Raw genomic sequence first — 16,788 nt, 5'->3', positions numbered from 1 at the left:
AATCTCTTAATAAAACAGAGCATACATACGAGGTGCGACAAATAAAAGTATGAAGTAAAGTAATGAGTAATGGAATAAAGTAATGAGACTGATGTGAAAAAAAATGTTGCTTACCGTTTTAGTCATGTTTAGTGTTGTCTCCTTCAAAGTAGTTCCCCTCTGATTGCACACACTTATTCCAGCGCTTCTGCCATTGATGGTAACATTTCTGGAACTCATCTTCTGTAATATCGTCCAAGACCCTCGTCAGCTTTTTGGACATCTTGTGTTGTTTCAAAATGGTGTCCCTTGACCGCCATTTTGACTCTTGGAAATAGAAAAAAGTCGCATGGAGCGATATCTGGTGAATAAGGTGGCTGTGGTAGTACTGAAATTTGTTTTGAGGTTAAAAATTGCTGTACTGACAGAACAGTATGCGATGGCGCATTATCGTGATGCAGAATCCAATTATTAGCACTGTTGGCACGGACACGAAGAACTCGTTTACGAAGTCTTTCTAAAATTTCTTTGAAGAAATATTGGTTAACTGTTTGTCCAGGAGGCACCCACTCTTTATGAACAATTCCCTTGGAATCAAAGAAGCACACAAGCATGCATTTCACTTTTGACTTTGACATGCGAGCTTTTTTTGGTCTGGGTGATCCCTTTGAGCACCATTGCGAACTTTGGTGTTTTGTCTCTGGATCGTATTGAAAAAACCAACCTTCATCACCAGTGATAACACTGCTCAACAAATCTGGATTGAATTCCATTTGCTCTAGCAGATCGGCTGCCACATTTTTCCATGTTTCTTGCTGTTGTTGTGTGAGATTTTTGGGGACCATTTTTGCACAAATCTTTCTCATACCAAGATCTTCAGTTAATATTAGACGAACCGTTTCTCGATTGATGTTGAGTTCTTCTGCAATCATTATCACGGATAATCTTCGATCAGATCGTACTATTTCACGCACCCTGGTCAAGTTGACATCTGTCTGTGAGGTTGATGGTCGTCCACTGCGGTCTTCATCTTCAACATTCGTTCTGCCTTCACTAAAAATTTTATGCCACCGAAAAACTTGAGCTCTTGACATAACCTCCTCTCCAAAAGCCTTCTGAAGCTTACCATAAGTTGTCGTCGCGTTTTCACCCAATTTAACGCAAAAAGAAATGGCATACCATTGCGCAATATTTTGCGGTTTCATTTCTGTGACGAGACACAAACATGTGTTCACTTATTACAGCACAACTCACGACTGAGCAGTTGCATCAATGTGCTACTTGGACTAGAAGTAGCTTATAGACCAAGGTCAAAGATTGTGTGCCTACGCAAGCTGCAGGGTTGCCACATCTTGCAAAGAAAAATCAGTCTCATTACTATATTGTCACACCTCGTATATCACAACATCCAAATTTTAAACTTTGTTCATAAATATCCACATGAGTAAAACTGAACAAATTAAATTTACAGATTCACTAAGTTTGATAAAGATAATCTATTAAATGAATAAAGGCAGCATAAATTTAATATATTATTCAGCTGCATGGTCGTCTTCCACTGGGAGTACCAGCTTTAAAAGAAGTTAAGGCATATGTTTTCCATCCTCTGTTGACTTGGTACTAAATATAGGAGAATCAAAAGTTAAAAGCAAGTCTAATCCTAAACCTACAAATATGTAACTTACCTTGTATAACTGGAGTGGGAAAGCAATTCTTCAATGAAGTAAAAACATTTTTCACTAAAAACAGCATTTGCCTTTTTATAAAAGACAATCCCTTTTCTGCCATGACTACAATAATGTTATGATAATCTCCATGAATTTTGGCCCTGCAAAACACAGGCCTTACATTCAAATAATGTTGTGTTATGGATTTTCATAAGATTTCTTGTTCTATTTCTTATGTTGTAATTTTGAAGTTTCTAACTTTCTTTTACTACCTAAATTGATTATTCTTTCATAAATAATTAGTGAAGGAACCATCATCATTAACTGTAGATTAAAAGAAGATTGCCTACAGGTTTCTTTTTGTTTTTCTTATATATCATATTTCTTTTTTTGAAGCCATAAGCTATCGATTTTCCATTTTGTCATTCACTAGTCTTAGGATGGATTTCCAAGGATCTGGCAGTTCCTCATCATCTGTCACCACCACCTGCTCATCACAATATTTTCAAGCTGTCCTTTAGAATTAGATTAAGAAATTTTTATACTTTTTTTATGTTGTTAATATAAATTGAACTGACAGCTAAGTTACTGTCAGTAACTAATGTTACTGACCTCAGTAACATCCTTCACTAGAGGAAAGAGCCCTAATTTAATGTGGCCAGCCATTGACATTCAGTCTTCTGTTATGAAGATGCTAGTCTTGAGATGTTCCAGATATATAGTACTAACTGCCAGCTATAAGAGGATTAGTTTCCCATCTTGCTGAAGCTGCAATGAAATCTTTTAAAGTGAAAGAAGAATTAATAAATGTTAATTTTTTTTTACTTTCGAAAGATAATGGAAATCTTCTCTAAAAGCATTTTCTACCTTTGAAAAATATAGCCAAACATATATAATTTATATTAAATCATCAAGGTTGATATTTTGATGGAATAGGGATTTATTTTTCTCTATTTATTAGTTAATTCAGTTATATAAGATATAGCAAGATTTGATTTAAAAAAAAAAAAAATACAGTTATAAATTGCAGAACAAAGATCTGTGTACATTTCATTGTGTTCTGCAGTATGGTGAGTGCTGTCAGCATTGGATGAAGAAGTCTGTCTGCTTTTCATTCATCATGTTTAATTCTTTACAGTTATGTTAGTTTTATATAATTTCAGTAGTTTTCCTAATAAACTTTACTGTTGACAAATTATAAGTATTTAATTTTTAAATGAGTTAGATGTTTATCTCTATTTATCTATGGCGGTCAGTGATTAATCATTTTTTTGGTCAACGCAAATTGTATGAACAAGTCAAAATGAATAAAAAATAGATCTTAGTGAGTTAAAAGACATAAAACAAAAACAATTGGCAAATGCTGGCAAGGAGTATATAAATAAAAGAGGTAAGAAAACCTTCAATTTGAGGAAGGTCGTATTTTTCATTATTGGCATGGTTCATTCTGGAAGCAACCATGATGGGTTTAATCCAGAGCAATTTCCTATATAGAGTTCCTATATAGAGCAGAGTTCCTATATAGATTTCCTGTATAGAGTACAGAAAACCTTCATAAAATAATTTAAGTGTAGTTGTAAAAAAAACTGTCTGTAAGAATTAAAGTTATGATAACTAATAAAATTGTGTAAAATTAAATTTTATCATATGATGAGTAGGCTCTATTTTTATCCAAATGTTTGAATTTAAAAGAGTCTGTTCAAAGAAGAAAGGGGATCACAGATTCAACTTTAACAAATAAATTAAAATAAATTGAAAATGAAGATATTTGTAAAATATATGAAATATTTCAAATCTCTTGCAGCTGAATTGAGGCATTATAAAAGCAGATGAAGAATGCCATTTCTGCTTCTCAAGATGAATATGTTAATTATCTCAACTGGCCTTGAAATCAATATTGGCATTGAAAATCTAGTTCTTAATCATATTAATAATTAATTTTCTCAGCAGCTGTCATTACTAAAGAGAAAAATCAATCATCTTTGTCTGAAATATCTTGATTGTTTGTAGAGAAACAATTCATATGGTGAATGTTGAAATGAGGAAAACATTTTATTACAATTAAAAACTGATGTTTCAGATGTGACATCTGTAAACATTTTGATTTACTGTTTAATAGGTTGAATGTTACAGAAAATGAAGAATATTGAATATCAAAGTAAATAGTATTTCAAAACTAGGTGCATTTATAAAGCATTAAAAGGGGAAGAAGAAATAGCTAAAGCCAATCCTAATTACATTATGCTTTGAGTTGGTGTAACAAATGCTATTTTGTCCAACTCTCACCCATTCCTCTATGTATACCGAAGATTGATATCTTATTATAACTTTTCTATAAATGAAATCAGTAAAAGTAAAATTTTTATTATGGAATGAAACTACTGGAAAAGGGGTCCACAGAAAGAAATAGCATTCAGTATGTTGAAACTTGTATGTGACAATTTCCAGCCTAATGAATGTAAGACACTAATTATTTGGTCAGATGATACTGATGTTCTTTTTGCATAGTAAACATTTTTATTGCTTCAGTATTTAAAGTGTTTGGGCACTTTTTTTGTATGTTGAAATATTTAAAGTTAGAATATCAACAAATTTATATTTTAGTCACAAGCTGGAAAATATGACCTAAGGTTTTTTTTTAAAGAATTTTAATTAAAAAAAAGTATTATAATAAAATACTCATAAACAATATACATAATTAATAGTCATAACAATCAACCTGTGTGTTACATAACCTGTTTTCTTAAAACAAAGTGTGTGTAACAAAGATCTTTGTTTGGCTGCACACATTTATGTTATTATTCACTTTTCATTTGTTTACAAAATTTGATATACAAATTTAAATTACATAGTACATACAGTAACATGCAAATTAATCCGAACACAAATGTTATTTAATAAAAAGTAACTTTATTTAGGAAAAATCATACTTGACAATTTGTGAATATCTAGTAATTACTGTCTTCCTTTATTGTTAACTTCTTAACATACACGACTTAGCATCAATTCAACAATTGTACTATACAAATTTCTTTAATTTCTTCCTCATGAAACCACAGCAATATTATTGTTTTAATAATAATATTATTATTATTTATTATTATTATTATTATTATTATTATTTGTTTTAAGTCAATTTTTATTTAGAATTCATTTTGAAAGTCATTTTTTGACTATTGCCCAAAGATCTTCAATTGTGTTTAAGTCTAGGAGTTGCCTGGCCGCAGGAGCACTTTAATGTTTAATTCTTTGAAAATTTTTTTCCACCTTTTTGGCAGTATGATATGGTGCCAAGTCTTGTTGGAACACTCAATTGCCTTAAGGGAATTTGTTTTGAAGTTGTGTCAACCCTTTCCTTCTTCATATATCTATCACTTTGATAGATGTGTTAAAAAAATTTACTGTAAGTAATGAACTTCAAGTCTTGTCTTCAAGTGTGAAACAGCCTCAACGTTTTCAGTGTTTTTTGGGAATATTAACTGATTGTTGGATATGAGCCACTGATGTATTTTCATCTGATGCTTTTCTAACATATGCAACCTTTTTCTCCTAAACATAAAAATGTGATTTGCCAAAAAACGTAACATTTTTTCAGTCTTCTTTGTTCCAGTTAGCATGTTACACAAGAGCTTTTTTTCACATTGCTGGTGTTAAGAGCCATTTTTTAATTGGCCGATGAGCTTTCCCTTCCAGCAGCAAAAGTCTGCGTGTACATGTTATCTTATGTAAATCTGTTCCACTGGCTACCAATTCTCGATCTAAGCCCACAGCTGATAATTTTGGATCAAGTTTACTTTTTCTCACTAATAACCGATCCTGTGTTGGAGTTTATTTTCTTTTACAGCCACATTCACCTTTCTTTCAAGATGAAAAGGAACCATCTTCTTTAAATTGTTGTAAAATAGCATTCATTCATTGTTTCTAATCCAACACCACACTCAGAAGTTGTTTGTCATGTCATATGTTGTGTGTAAGCCCAGAAAGAGAAACAATTTTCAAATGCTTTCTTGGAGTTACGTCCATTATTATATATTTTAAGACACAGAACAAAAAAAAAGAAAATATGATTTTTCAATAAAAACTGAAACTTTCAGAAAACATTTTTTATATCATGAAAATTGCTAAACAATGAAAGAACAGTAATCTCACATTACACAGACAACTTAAAGAATGGGTGTGGTCAAACAGTGTAGTCACAACATAGAAATAAACAAAAAATTCTCTGTGAATTAATTTGCATTTACTCTAAATGTATTACAGATCTGCTCTCCAAATAAAAAATATCTTATAATATTATGCAGAGATCAGAAGTATCATAAAGTTAAGCATTAAACTTTTAGTAACACAAAAATTTTGAATAAGATAATGTCAATAATACAAACAAAAAACTTAGCATTAATGATGCAGATAAAAAAAATAAATAATTACTATCAACATAAATTAGTTAAATCATAATCCTCCGACTCAAATCTACATAGGAATAGTTTTACACATGCTGATAGAATTAAAGTCCTAGAGTCCATTTTAAACGCTCATAACAGTCTGCTAATATGTTATGACTACTCATTTTAAATAATATTGAATTAACCATTAAACAAGTTAATGACTGAATTCTCTGAATACTTATTACTCATTAATACAAATAATTGTATTATGTATTATTTTACAAATTATTAAAGTAGAATGAAATTTAACTTTTACTTTAAAACTAAACAATATTATTAATTTATAAATGTTTCTTTATACTTTCTAGTGTTCATCAGGCTTCATTGCAAATCCTCGACAGAAGAGGTTAGTGTGTCCAGACTGTCGGTCTGTAACTTGTGCCAGCTGCAGACGTCCAGTAAGTATAATGATCAATTGACTTATATTTGTATGCTGATAAAGTTGTTAACACTGATGCCAACCATTTAATAAAAAAACTTTCTTCCACTGCCAGCTGTTTTCAGTACATTTCAGAACTTTGTTAGAAGCTATTAATAGACATTAAAAGAATGATTATAAATTCAAGCTTTGATTTCAATTTTAAATGATGATTATCCAATTCTCACAAATAAAGTATATATTAATGGGTAAAAGAAGAAAAATATGCTTTTCTGACGAATTTAATAATAATTTGATGATAATATGGTGATTCAGTACTTTTTTTGGAATTCTGTGTGTAAAGTATCATGTATATTAATTTCAGACCCTCAAACAATCTTGAAAGTATGAAGTAAGCCTGTGGTTCTGAGCAGATTGAATGAAACAACAATAATTAACTCGTGTTGAATTTCAGACACAGTCAATGAAGTTACTGTCTATGATAATGCAATAATTCTTGAACAAGTTGTCTAACATTATAATTAATATTATATAGAAATTAATAAAAACCTGATATTATTATTCATTCTTCTATATCCTTTTCTATTTTGTATTAAATGAAAAAGATATTTACCAGGTGTGTAAATGTGAAACCTGAATTTGTGTATAGAAAATTCATGTTTATTGTATGAAAATGATAAAAAATATTTTATTCAAAATATTGTCCATCGCTAGCTATACATTTTCCCATCCTTCTGAAAATTTATGAATGTCATACCAAAAAAATGTTGTTCTTCCGAAGCAAACCAGTTATCAAGCAATTTTTGTATATTTTTATAAGAAGTAAAATACTGCTCAGCAAGTGCGTGTCCCATCAATGCAAATAAATAGTAGTTGGACAGAGCCAAGTCTGGTGAGTAAGCCGCATGCAAAAGTATTTCCCAACTGAACGCTTAAATCGTTTTCTTGACCGGTTTTGCTATATGTGATGGTGCATTGTCATGAAGCAGAATCACTTTGTCTTCCCTTTTTTTGATATTCTGGTATTTTTCACACAATGCTTGATTCAAATCGTTCATTTGTTGTCTGTAGCATTCAGTATTAATGGTTTCGCCAGGTTTTAACAGCTCATGATAGATCACACTCTTCTGATCCACCAAACACAGAGCATTGTGTTCTTTCCATAGTGATTTGGCCTTGAAATCAATGTCAGTGGTTCGCCTGGAGTAAGCCATGATCTTTTATGCTTAGGATTCTTGAAATATATCCACTTTTCATTACCTTTTACAATTAGATGGAGAAATGACTTTCCTTTGTACCTGGCGAGCAGCACTTCGGAAGTGGTTTTTCAGTTTTCTTGCTGTTTTTCATTTAGTTCATGTGAAACCCATTTTCCCATCTTCTGGATCTTTCCCATGGCTTTCAAACATATAGAGACGGCTTCTCGTGTTATATTTAATTGATTTGCAAGTTGTTGTTATGTTTGAGCATCATCCTCATCCATCAATGCTTGCAATTCGCTGTCTTCAAACATTTTCGGTGGTCTTCCACGTTCTTTGTTTCTCACATTAAAATCACCACTTTTGAATTTATTTTTTTTTTAAACCATTCAGAGCACTGTAATTCAAAATGAGCATGCTCACCATAAGCTTCGACAAGCATTCAATGCGATTCTGCAGCAGTTTTCTTTGAATGGTAACAGAAGATCAATGCTTTTCGCAAATTGTAGTTTATAGGTACAAAACTCGACATGTTCAACACTAATTAAAACTATGATGTTGTATAAAAATTGTATTGAGAGTTGAAAATCTTTATCAGCTGTTAAAGAAAGAAAATGCCGCCAGGGTTTGATGGTAACTACATTGACAGCTAGGGCCATCTATGGGCAAATTCCCGTTTCATATTTACACACCTGGTATTTAAATGTTTCTTGTTCTGAAAATAACTGAAAACTATGTAAAATAATTTGTGGTTTAAAACATAAGAATTCATTATTCTCAGATGATACTGCAATATTTGAACTGAAATATTCGAATCCATTATCAATGAATCACCTACTCCAATTAGGAAAAAGAGTTCAAATCTCAGTAAGACTTTATTTTTATTTTTATTTTTTTATATGATTTCGTGTATCATCCAAAAAAAAAAACATTCCAGTTGTTTCAATTCAGTGACAGCCTGTAATTGTATGTAAATAAATAAAAAAATTATTGGAATTTCCAAATATCCCACTATTAAATTTTTATTGGAAAAAGGTACAGGATCTCTGAAGAAAATTATTGACCTTTTGCCATGTTACCATCATTTTCAAAAATATTTGAGAAAGTCTTGTTTAATATATGAGGACTATCCAGAAAGTAACCTATGTTTTAGTATAAAAAATATCAGCTGTTGGGAAAAATTTGTTATATACAATTTGAAAATGCATCTTTTATAACTACTTTTGTATATAGTTGTCAAATAAATTTGTCATATGTGTGGATGAGTTTTTGTATCCCTTCAACAAAATGTTCTGCTGCCTGTTTTTTTTAGCCACTCAATGATACCTTTCTGAGCCGTCATTAAAATGCCTAGTTATCAGCAAAGCTTAGCTGTCATCAAAGTGCTTAGTTGCTAGCCAGTTATTCATGCTGTGAACAAATGGCTAGGTACCAGATCTGGGCTGTACATTAAATGATTGAAAATTAGCCATCCAAACTTTCTCAAAAGTTTTTAAATACAGTGATCTGTGTGCTGATGTGTATTGTTATGGATAAGGAAAATCTCAGAAGTCAACATGCTGCATTGCTTGTTTTGGAGTGCTCTCTGTAGCTTTTTAGGATCTCGCAATACACTTTTGTATTTATTGTAGCACACTTTTCTTGAATTCAACAAAAATTACCCCTTGTCTGTCCCAGCAAACTATTCTTTTGAAAGAAGTTTCAGAACCCACCCATCACAAACTTATGGTAGCCCACCTTCTTCATCACAACTTCATGTAAAAAAACTGTATGAAATTTCTGGAAACTGAAATGAAAGTTCTGTAATTGTAAAGCAGTTATTAGTGTAAATTTTTTCATCAACTTTCGTTACCAGTTCATCTGACAGAACAGTAGTCCACATTGCCATAAACATCATATAGTTCTTAATCTCCTCCTCTATGAATCATGAAACCTTGCCGTTGGTGAGGGGGCTTGAGTGCTCAGGGATACAGAGTAGCTGGACCGAAGGTGCAACCATATCGGAGAGGTATCTGTTGAGAGCCAGACTAAGGAATGATTCCTGAAAGAGGGCAGCAGCTCTTTCAGTAGTTGTTAGGGGCGTGAATCAGGACGACTTAAACGGCCGTATCAACATCACTCAGTCCTCTGAGTACTGCGCAGCTGAAAGCAATGGAAAACTACAGCTGCTTTTTTTCCAAGAAAATGGGGCTCTGCATTTTCATATAGAAAGATGGAGGCGCCTTCCTTGGTAAAATATTCCGGAGGTAAACTAGTCCCCCGTTCGGATCTCCGGGTGGGGACTACTAAGGAAGGGGTCACCAGAAAATTAAAAAATAACATTATACGAGTCGGAGCGTGGAATGTTAGAAGCTTAAAAAAGGTTGGTAGGCTAGAAAATTTAAAAAAGGAAATGGGTAGGACAAATGTGGATATAGTAGGAATTAGTGAGGTTCGGTGGGAAGAGGAAGGCGACTTTTGGTCAGGTGATTTTAGAGTAATTAACTCAGCGTCAAATAATGGGCAGGCAGGAGTAGGTTTCGTGATGAACAAGAAGATAGGGAGGAGAGTGGAGTATTTCAAAACGCATAGCGATAGAATCATTGTAATAAGGATAAAATCAAAACCTAAACCGACAACGATTGTTAACGTCTATATGCCTACAAGCGCCCATGATGATGATGAGGTAGAGTGTGTATACGAAGAGATTGATGAAGCAATTAAACACGTAAAAGGAGATGAAAATTTAATAATAGTTGGAGATTGGAATGCAAGCATTGGAGAAGGCAAGGAAGGAAATATAGTGGGTGAATACGGGCTGGGCAAAAGGAATGAAAGAGGGGACCGACTTATAGAGTTTTGCACGAAGTATAATTTAGTAATTGCCAACACCCAATTTAAAAATCATAATAGAAGAATATACACTTGGAAAAAGCCAGGCGATACTGCAAGGTATCAGATAGATTATATCATGGTTAAGCAAAGATTTAGAAATCAACTCGTTGACTGCAAAACTTACCCTGGAGCAGACATTGATAGCGACCATAATTTGGTGATAATGAAATGTAGATTGGGGTTTAAAAACCTGAAGAAAAGATGTCAGATGAATCGGTGGAATTTAGAGAAGCTTGAGGAAGAGGAGGTAAAGAAGATTTTTGAGGAGGACATCGCAAGAGGTCTGAGTAAAAAAGATAAGGTAGAAAATGTAGAAGAAGAATGGGAGAATGTTAAAAAGGAAATTCTTAAATCAGCAGAAGAAAACTTAGGCAGAATAAAGAGAACTGGTAGAAAACCTTGGGTTTCAGACGATATATTGCAGCTGATGGATGAACGTAGAAAATATAAGAATGCTAGTGATGAAGAAAGTAAAAGGAACTATCGGCAATTAAGAAATGCTATAAACAGGAAGTGCAAACTGGCGAAAGAAGAGTGGATTAAAGAAAAGTGTTCAGAAGTGGAAAGAGAAATGAACATTGGTAAAATAGACGGAGCATACAGGAAAGTTAAGGAAAATTTTGGGGTACATAAATTAAAATCTAATAATGTGTTAAACAAAGATGGTACACCAATATATAATACGAAAGGTAAAGTCGATAGATGGGTGGAATATATTGAAGAGTTATACGGAGGAAATGAATTAGAAAATGGTGTTATAGAGGAAGAAGAGGAAGTTGAGGAGGATGAAATGGGAGAAACAATACTGAGATCTGAATTTAAGAGAGCATTAAAAGATTTAAATGGCAGAAAAGCTCCTGGAATAGACGGAATACCTGTAGAATTACTGCGCAGTGCAGGTGAGGAAGCGATTGATAGATTATACAAACTGGTGTGTAATATTTATGAAAATGGGGAATTTCCATCAGACTTCAAAAAAAGTGTTATAGTTATGATACCAAAGAAAGCAGGGGCAGATAAATGTGAAGAATACAGAACAATTAGTTTAACTAGTCATGCATCAAAAATCTTAACTAGAATTTTATACAGAAGAATTGAGAGGAGAGTGGAAGAAGTGTTAGGAGAAGACCAATTTGGTTTCAGGAAAAGTATAGGGACAAGGGAAGCAATTTTAGGCCTCAGATTAATAGTAGAAGGAAGATTAAAGAAAAACAAACCAACATACTTGGCGTTTATAGACCTAGAAAAGGCTTTCGATAACGTAGACTGGAATAAAATGTTCAGCATTTTAAAAAAATTAGGGTTCAAATACAGAGATAGAAGAACAATTGCTAACATGTACAGGAACCAAACAGCAACAATAACAATTGAAGAACATAAGAAAGAAGCCCTAATAAGAAAGGGAGTCCGACAAGGATGTTCCCTATCGCCGTTACTTTTTAATCTTTACATGGAACTAGCAGTTAATGATGTTAAAGAACAATTTAGATTCGGAGTAACAGTACAAGGTGAAAAGATAAAGATGCTACGATTTGCTGATGATATAGTAATTCTAGCCGAGAGTAAAAAGGATTTAGAAGAAACAATGAATGGTATAGATGAAGTCCTACGCAAAAACTATCTCATGAAAATAAACAAGAACAAAGTAAAAGTAATGAAATGTAGTAGAAATAACAAAGATGGACCACTGAATGTGAAAATAGGAGGAGAAAAGATTATGGAGGTAGAAGAATTTTGTTATTTGGGAAGTAAAATTACTAAAGATGGACGAAGCAGGAGCGATATAAAATGCCGAATAGCACAAGCTAAACGAGCCTTCAGTAAGAAATATAATTTGTTTACATCAAAAATGAATTTAAATGTCAGGAAAAGATTTTTGAAAGTGTATGTTTGGAGTGTCGCTTTATATGGAAGTGAAACTTGGACAATCGGAGTATCTGAGAAAAAAAGATTAGAAGCTTTTGAAATGTGGTGCTATAGGAGAATGTTAAAAATCAGATGGGTGGATAAAGTGACAAATGAAGAGGTATTGCGGCAAATAGGTGAAGAAAGTAGCATTTGGAAAAATATAGCTAAAAGAAGAGACAGACTTATAGGCCACATACTAAGGCATCCTGGAATAGTCGCTTTAATATTGGAAGGACAGGTAGAAGGGAAAAATTGTGTAGGCAGGCCACGTTTGGAGTATGTAAAACAAATTGTTGGGGATGTAGGATGTAGAGGGTATACTGAAATGAAACGACTAGCACTAGATAGGGAATCTTGGAGAGCTGCATCAAACCAGTCAAATGACTGAAGACAAAAAAAAAAAAAAAGTTCTTAATAAATCTCAGTGGATTTGTAGTTTTCTGCCAAAAGAAATCTTAATCATTGTTTCTCAAACATTTTTGAAGTGGAAACCACTTATAAGTCAGAACAGTTCTGCAAACCGCCTTATTCTTGTTCCCTTAAAAAGCAAATCTATCATTTTTACATCCTTGTATGAAGTAAAGGAAGTATTGTGATCATGAAATATGTTGGATTTCAGATGTCAGCATGATGTCTGTATCTACATATGTATCTCATATAACTCAAAAGCAATTAACTGTAGGATGTTGAAATTTTGAATTTAGGACTGTTGTAACACCTAGTTGTGCACCTCCCCTTTTGATTGCAATTGACTGAACCAAAAGTGTCCAAAAAAGCCTGAAATCCAAAAAAAATTGGATTTTGGACTTTAACTGCAGTAATAAACCATCATTGAGAGCTTTTCAACAATATATCATAAGTGGTACTTATTTTCATTGATTCCAGAGTTATAGCCAAATAAAGGCACATCGGGTCGAATCAGACATCATCTCCTTTTTTCATTTAACTTTTTTTTCTTTTTTTTTTAATTTAAATATATTACTTTATTAATAATTGTTAATCTCTGATTGTAAAAAAAGTTCTACAATAAATAATAATTTAATAATAACAATGAAAAAATATCAGAAGTTATTAATGAAATAAAATTTTAGGTACTTTTTATTTTTTTTAAATGTGTGTATGTAACTTATAGGTGTACAAGGAAGTCATGTGGTGTCCTCATCAGATTTTTTCAGCATATTTTAATACTATTATACTTGCTATATTTTAAAACAAAATTAATTAATTAAAATTCACTTAATTCAATTTATTTTATATTAGTATATCGGAGAGGCGAGGAGATTTGTCAGGGATTCAACGTTTTGTGTTTCACTCACTTTTATTATTACAAGTGGAGAATATATAAGACTATAATAAAGCTCAACCAATAAAAATGAGTAGACAACTCGTACAATGAAACAATTACAAATGATAACTATCACCCATCAATAACTCAGCAGTACACGAATCATAATATAAGATTAATTTAATTTAGAACTCAAACAATACTAAAACAACTTGCGATAGACCGAGGCTCAGGGAAATAACGAATTCGCGATCACCAGGACGTCTGTTCGATCTGGGTTCCAAAGCAAGACTACCCTTTCTCCATATTCTCAAATAATATACCTACTGCATATTTCCTTTTCCTTATTAATTTTATGATACCCCTATCGTCCTGGGATCCCGACTACGTTGACAACCATGTGCCTACCTAGGCCTAAGTCTACCGCAATAAAACAATTTAAACCTTATTTTACAAAATATTACAAGTAATAGTACATTTCTTAAAACTACTAAAAATACCGATATTCTAAAGAATATTCTCATCGTTTTGTCGGAAGATACTCCACTGTACTTTATTCTCCGACAAGTATAAAGTAATTAAGTTAATAGAAGATAATTCATATTCGTTTTTTAATAATTCAAACCTAATACAGTTTGGATAATCTTTAACCTATTAACTCAATAAATAATAAATGTTGGTACTCACATTAATTAGATTGATAAGCTTACTGATTCTTGCAATATAGTTTTATACCTGATTGTATGCTGGTAAGCTTAAGTCGGAGATCATCACATATATCAATTCGATTTCAGAACTTTGTTTTTATTTGAGTTAGTAATGGAAACCCTTTCTCACACAGATGGTAGAATGAAACTGAATTGTAAACTGGTAAAACACCATTGTTCAGTTCACTATATTATCCTTTCATTGGTGATGAGGTCCAAAAATTAACCATACCTTCTGCTGGTATTTCAATTTAAGTCTGGTTTCATTAGAGAGTTCAATTAACTGTTCTCTTTCATTCAATAAAAGTTTGTTATTTTCATTATCACAATAAAAAGGATCATGAACATGTGAAAATTCGCCATATTTACTTGGAAAATAAGTTTCAAATTCTGACCACAGAGTTTCGAGATGTAAACATATGTCACTGTACAACTCTTTTTTAATAACAAGATCATATTCAACTAAAAAAAACTAGGATTGGAAAAAGGGAAAAATCCCTCTGTTTTACACAACTGATCCACTAACCAGGTTTCCTCTCAAACCACTTTATTTTTTCATGATCACTGTTCTGTGCAATGAAAATATGAAAGTACATCTGAAAAATTTGCCAGTGTACTTAGGCAAATGTCATCAGCAAAAAATGACATAAAATTTTCATAAATTTTGTGTACAAATAACAGTACTTCCTGTCTTAATTCAAAGAGCCTTGCGAGTACCTTATCCCGTGAAATTCAGTGATGTGCAGAATGAAGAAAAAGCTGTTTGTGCTCGCTACACATGTCATTGCAAAGTAATGAAAATATTCTGTTATTCAGAGGTCTTGCCTTAATAAAGTTGGTCTTACACTTTTAAATTTAGATGATATACCTTTTGCCGCCAAGGCCTCCCTGTGAATGAAGCAATGGGTCTTGCTAAAATCAGGAGCCACTCTCTGATGTTAGCTACAACGCCACTATAGCACACAAGCCCCATCTGAACAAATACCTACCCTTTTTTCCAATCAATTTCATACTGTTGCATGTATTCATTAAGAACTTTAAAAATTTGTTCTCCAGTAATACAATTTAGTAAAGTCATTAAAAATAACATATCGTCATGAATAGCATTGTTAAACTTGCATCTCACATAACAAATCATGTGTGCATCATTTGAAACATCTGTTATCTCATCTATCTGAAGTGAATAAAATAGACTTTCTTTTCTTGTACTGATAAGTTTAGATTCTACATTGTTAACCATGTCATTGATTTGATGTATAACTATATTGTTTGAGAGTGATATTAAATCAATGTCCTTGGATAATCTTTCACTAAACATTGTTTTAACTATATCTTTTGCCACTTTAAGTATTAAGATCTCACTTATAGAATAAGGTGAGCCGCCCTTACAATATGAAGACTTGTAATATAGGAAGTTTCTAAGGACTTTTTAGTTGCCGAACCTATATTACAAACAACTGTCATTTCTTTATTCATTTCCTGTTGAAAAAATTTGACAGGTTTACTTTTACACATGCATGTTTCATGTATAAGTGCCGTTTTAATTTTGCGGGTTTCATGCACTCATTTGAAAGTAGTCTGTAACCCACTTCAAACCAAAACAATGTTTTGTTTCATTATGCTGCCATATCAATTAAATGCAAGTTCTAAATACTCTTGTCATTTTTATAATTTTTTTTTCTTTAAACACCTACAATAGATATTTCCTTAATGGCACTAGAATCACTGATATTAATATCTTCACACACAGCTTCTGAACTATTACCATTGCATAAATGAAGTATATCATCATGTTTCTTCCTTTTCAAAGATCTGGATCGAAGCCAGTTTTCCATTATGTATAATAGACCCTACTACTGTATACCACATAAGAAAGATCTCAAATAACTAACTGCTAACAGACAAGCATCAAATCAACAGTGCGCAGAATTTGTTATAAGTTACTTGGACTGATTACAAAAGATAGAATTAGAAAAGTATTGTAATTTGAACTTCTGGATCTGATTCACACGGATTTTAAAACAGGCAGAGTCTAGAATTTCTCATGCCATCATCTGGAAAAACAGAAATTAAAAAAATTTAAGGCAGAAATGTGCTCAATTGACAACAATAAAAGTGCAATTTGGCATGTTCTATTATTGGTATGTGACATTCGTAACCATTTCAGTGTTCAGATAGCTTACTTAGACTGGGTACTGTAAAACTATTAAGAAAATCATAAGTACATGAAAAGAAGATTCAGTTCTTTGGTCCACTGTTATGGATCCAGGTGGTCCCTGGCCGGGTTATAGGCACGGCAAGTACAGGAAAAGGATGGTGAAAAGCACCATGATCATAGTGCTTTA

At 32.5% G+C, this 16,788-nt stretch overlaps 1 protein-coding gene across 5 annotated transcripts in view; it reads left to right on the top strand.

Annotated features, from left to right (window-relative positions):
* The window catches only part of LUBEL (Linear Ubiquitin E3 ligase), a 220,522-nt gene that overhangs the window by 144,868 nt on the left and 58,866 nt on the right, over positions 1–16,788 (top strand). For all 5 annotated transcript variants that reach the window (XM_075356534.1, XM_075356537.1, XM_075356532.1 and 2 more), the window contains one exon: positions 6,400–6,489. In XM_075356534.1, the coding sequence (XP_075212649.1) occupies positions 6,400–6,489 (90 nt within the window). The remainder of the gene's footprint in view (positions 1–6,399; positions 6,490–16,788) is intronic.

The sequence above is a fragment of the Lycorma delicatula genome, chromosome 2, assembly GCF_047948215.1.
Source record: "Lycorma delicatula isolate Av1 chromosome 2, ASM4794821v1, whole genome shotgun sequence".
NCBI lineage: Eukaryota > Metazoa > Arthropoda > Insecta > Hemiptera > Fulgoridae > Lycorma > Lycorma delicatula.
The sequence above is the reverse complement of the archived record's forward strand: the minus strand, read 5'-3'. Positions and strand labels throughout refer to the sequence as shown.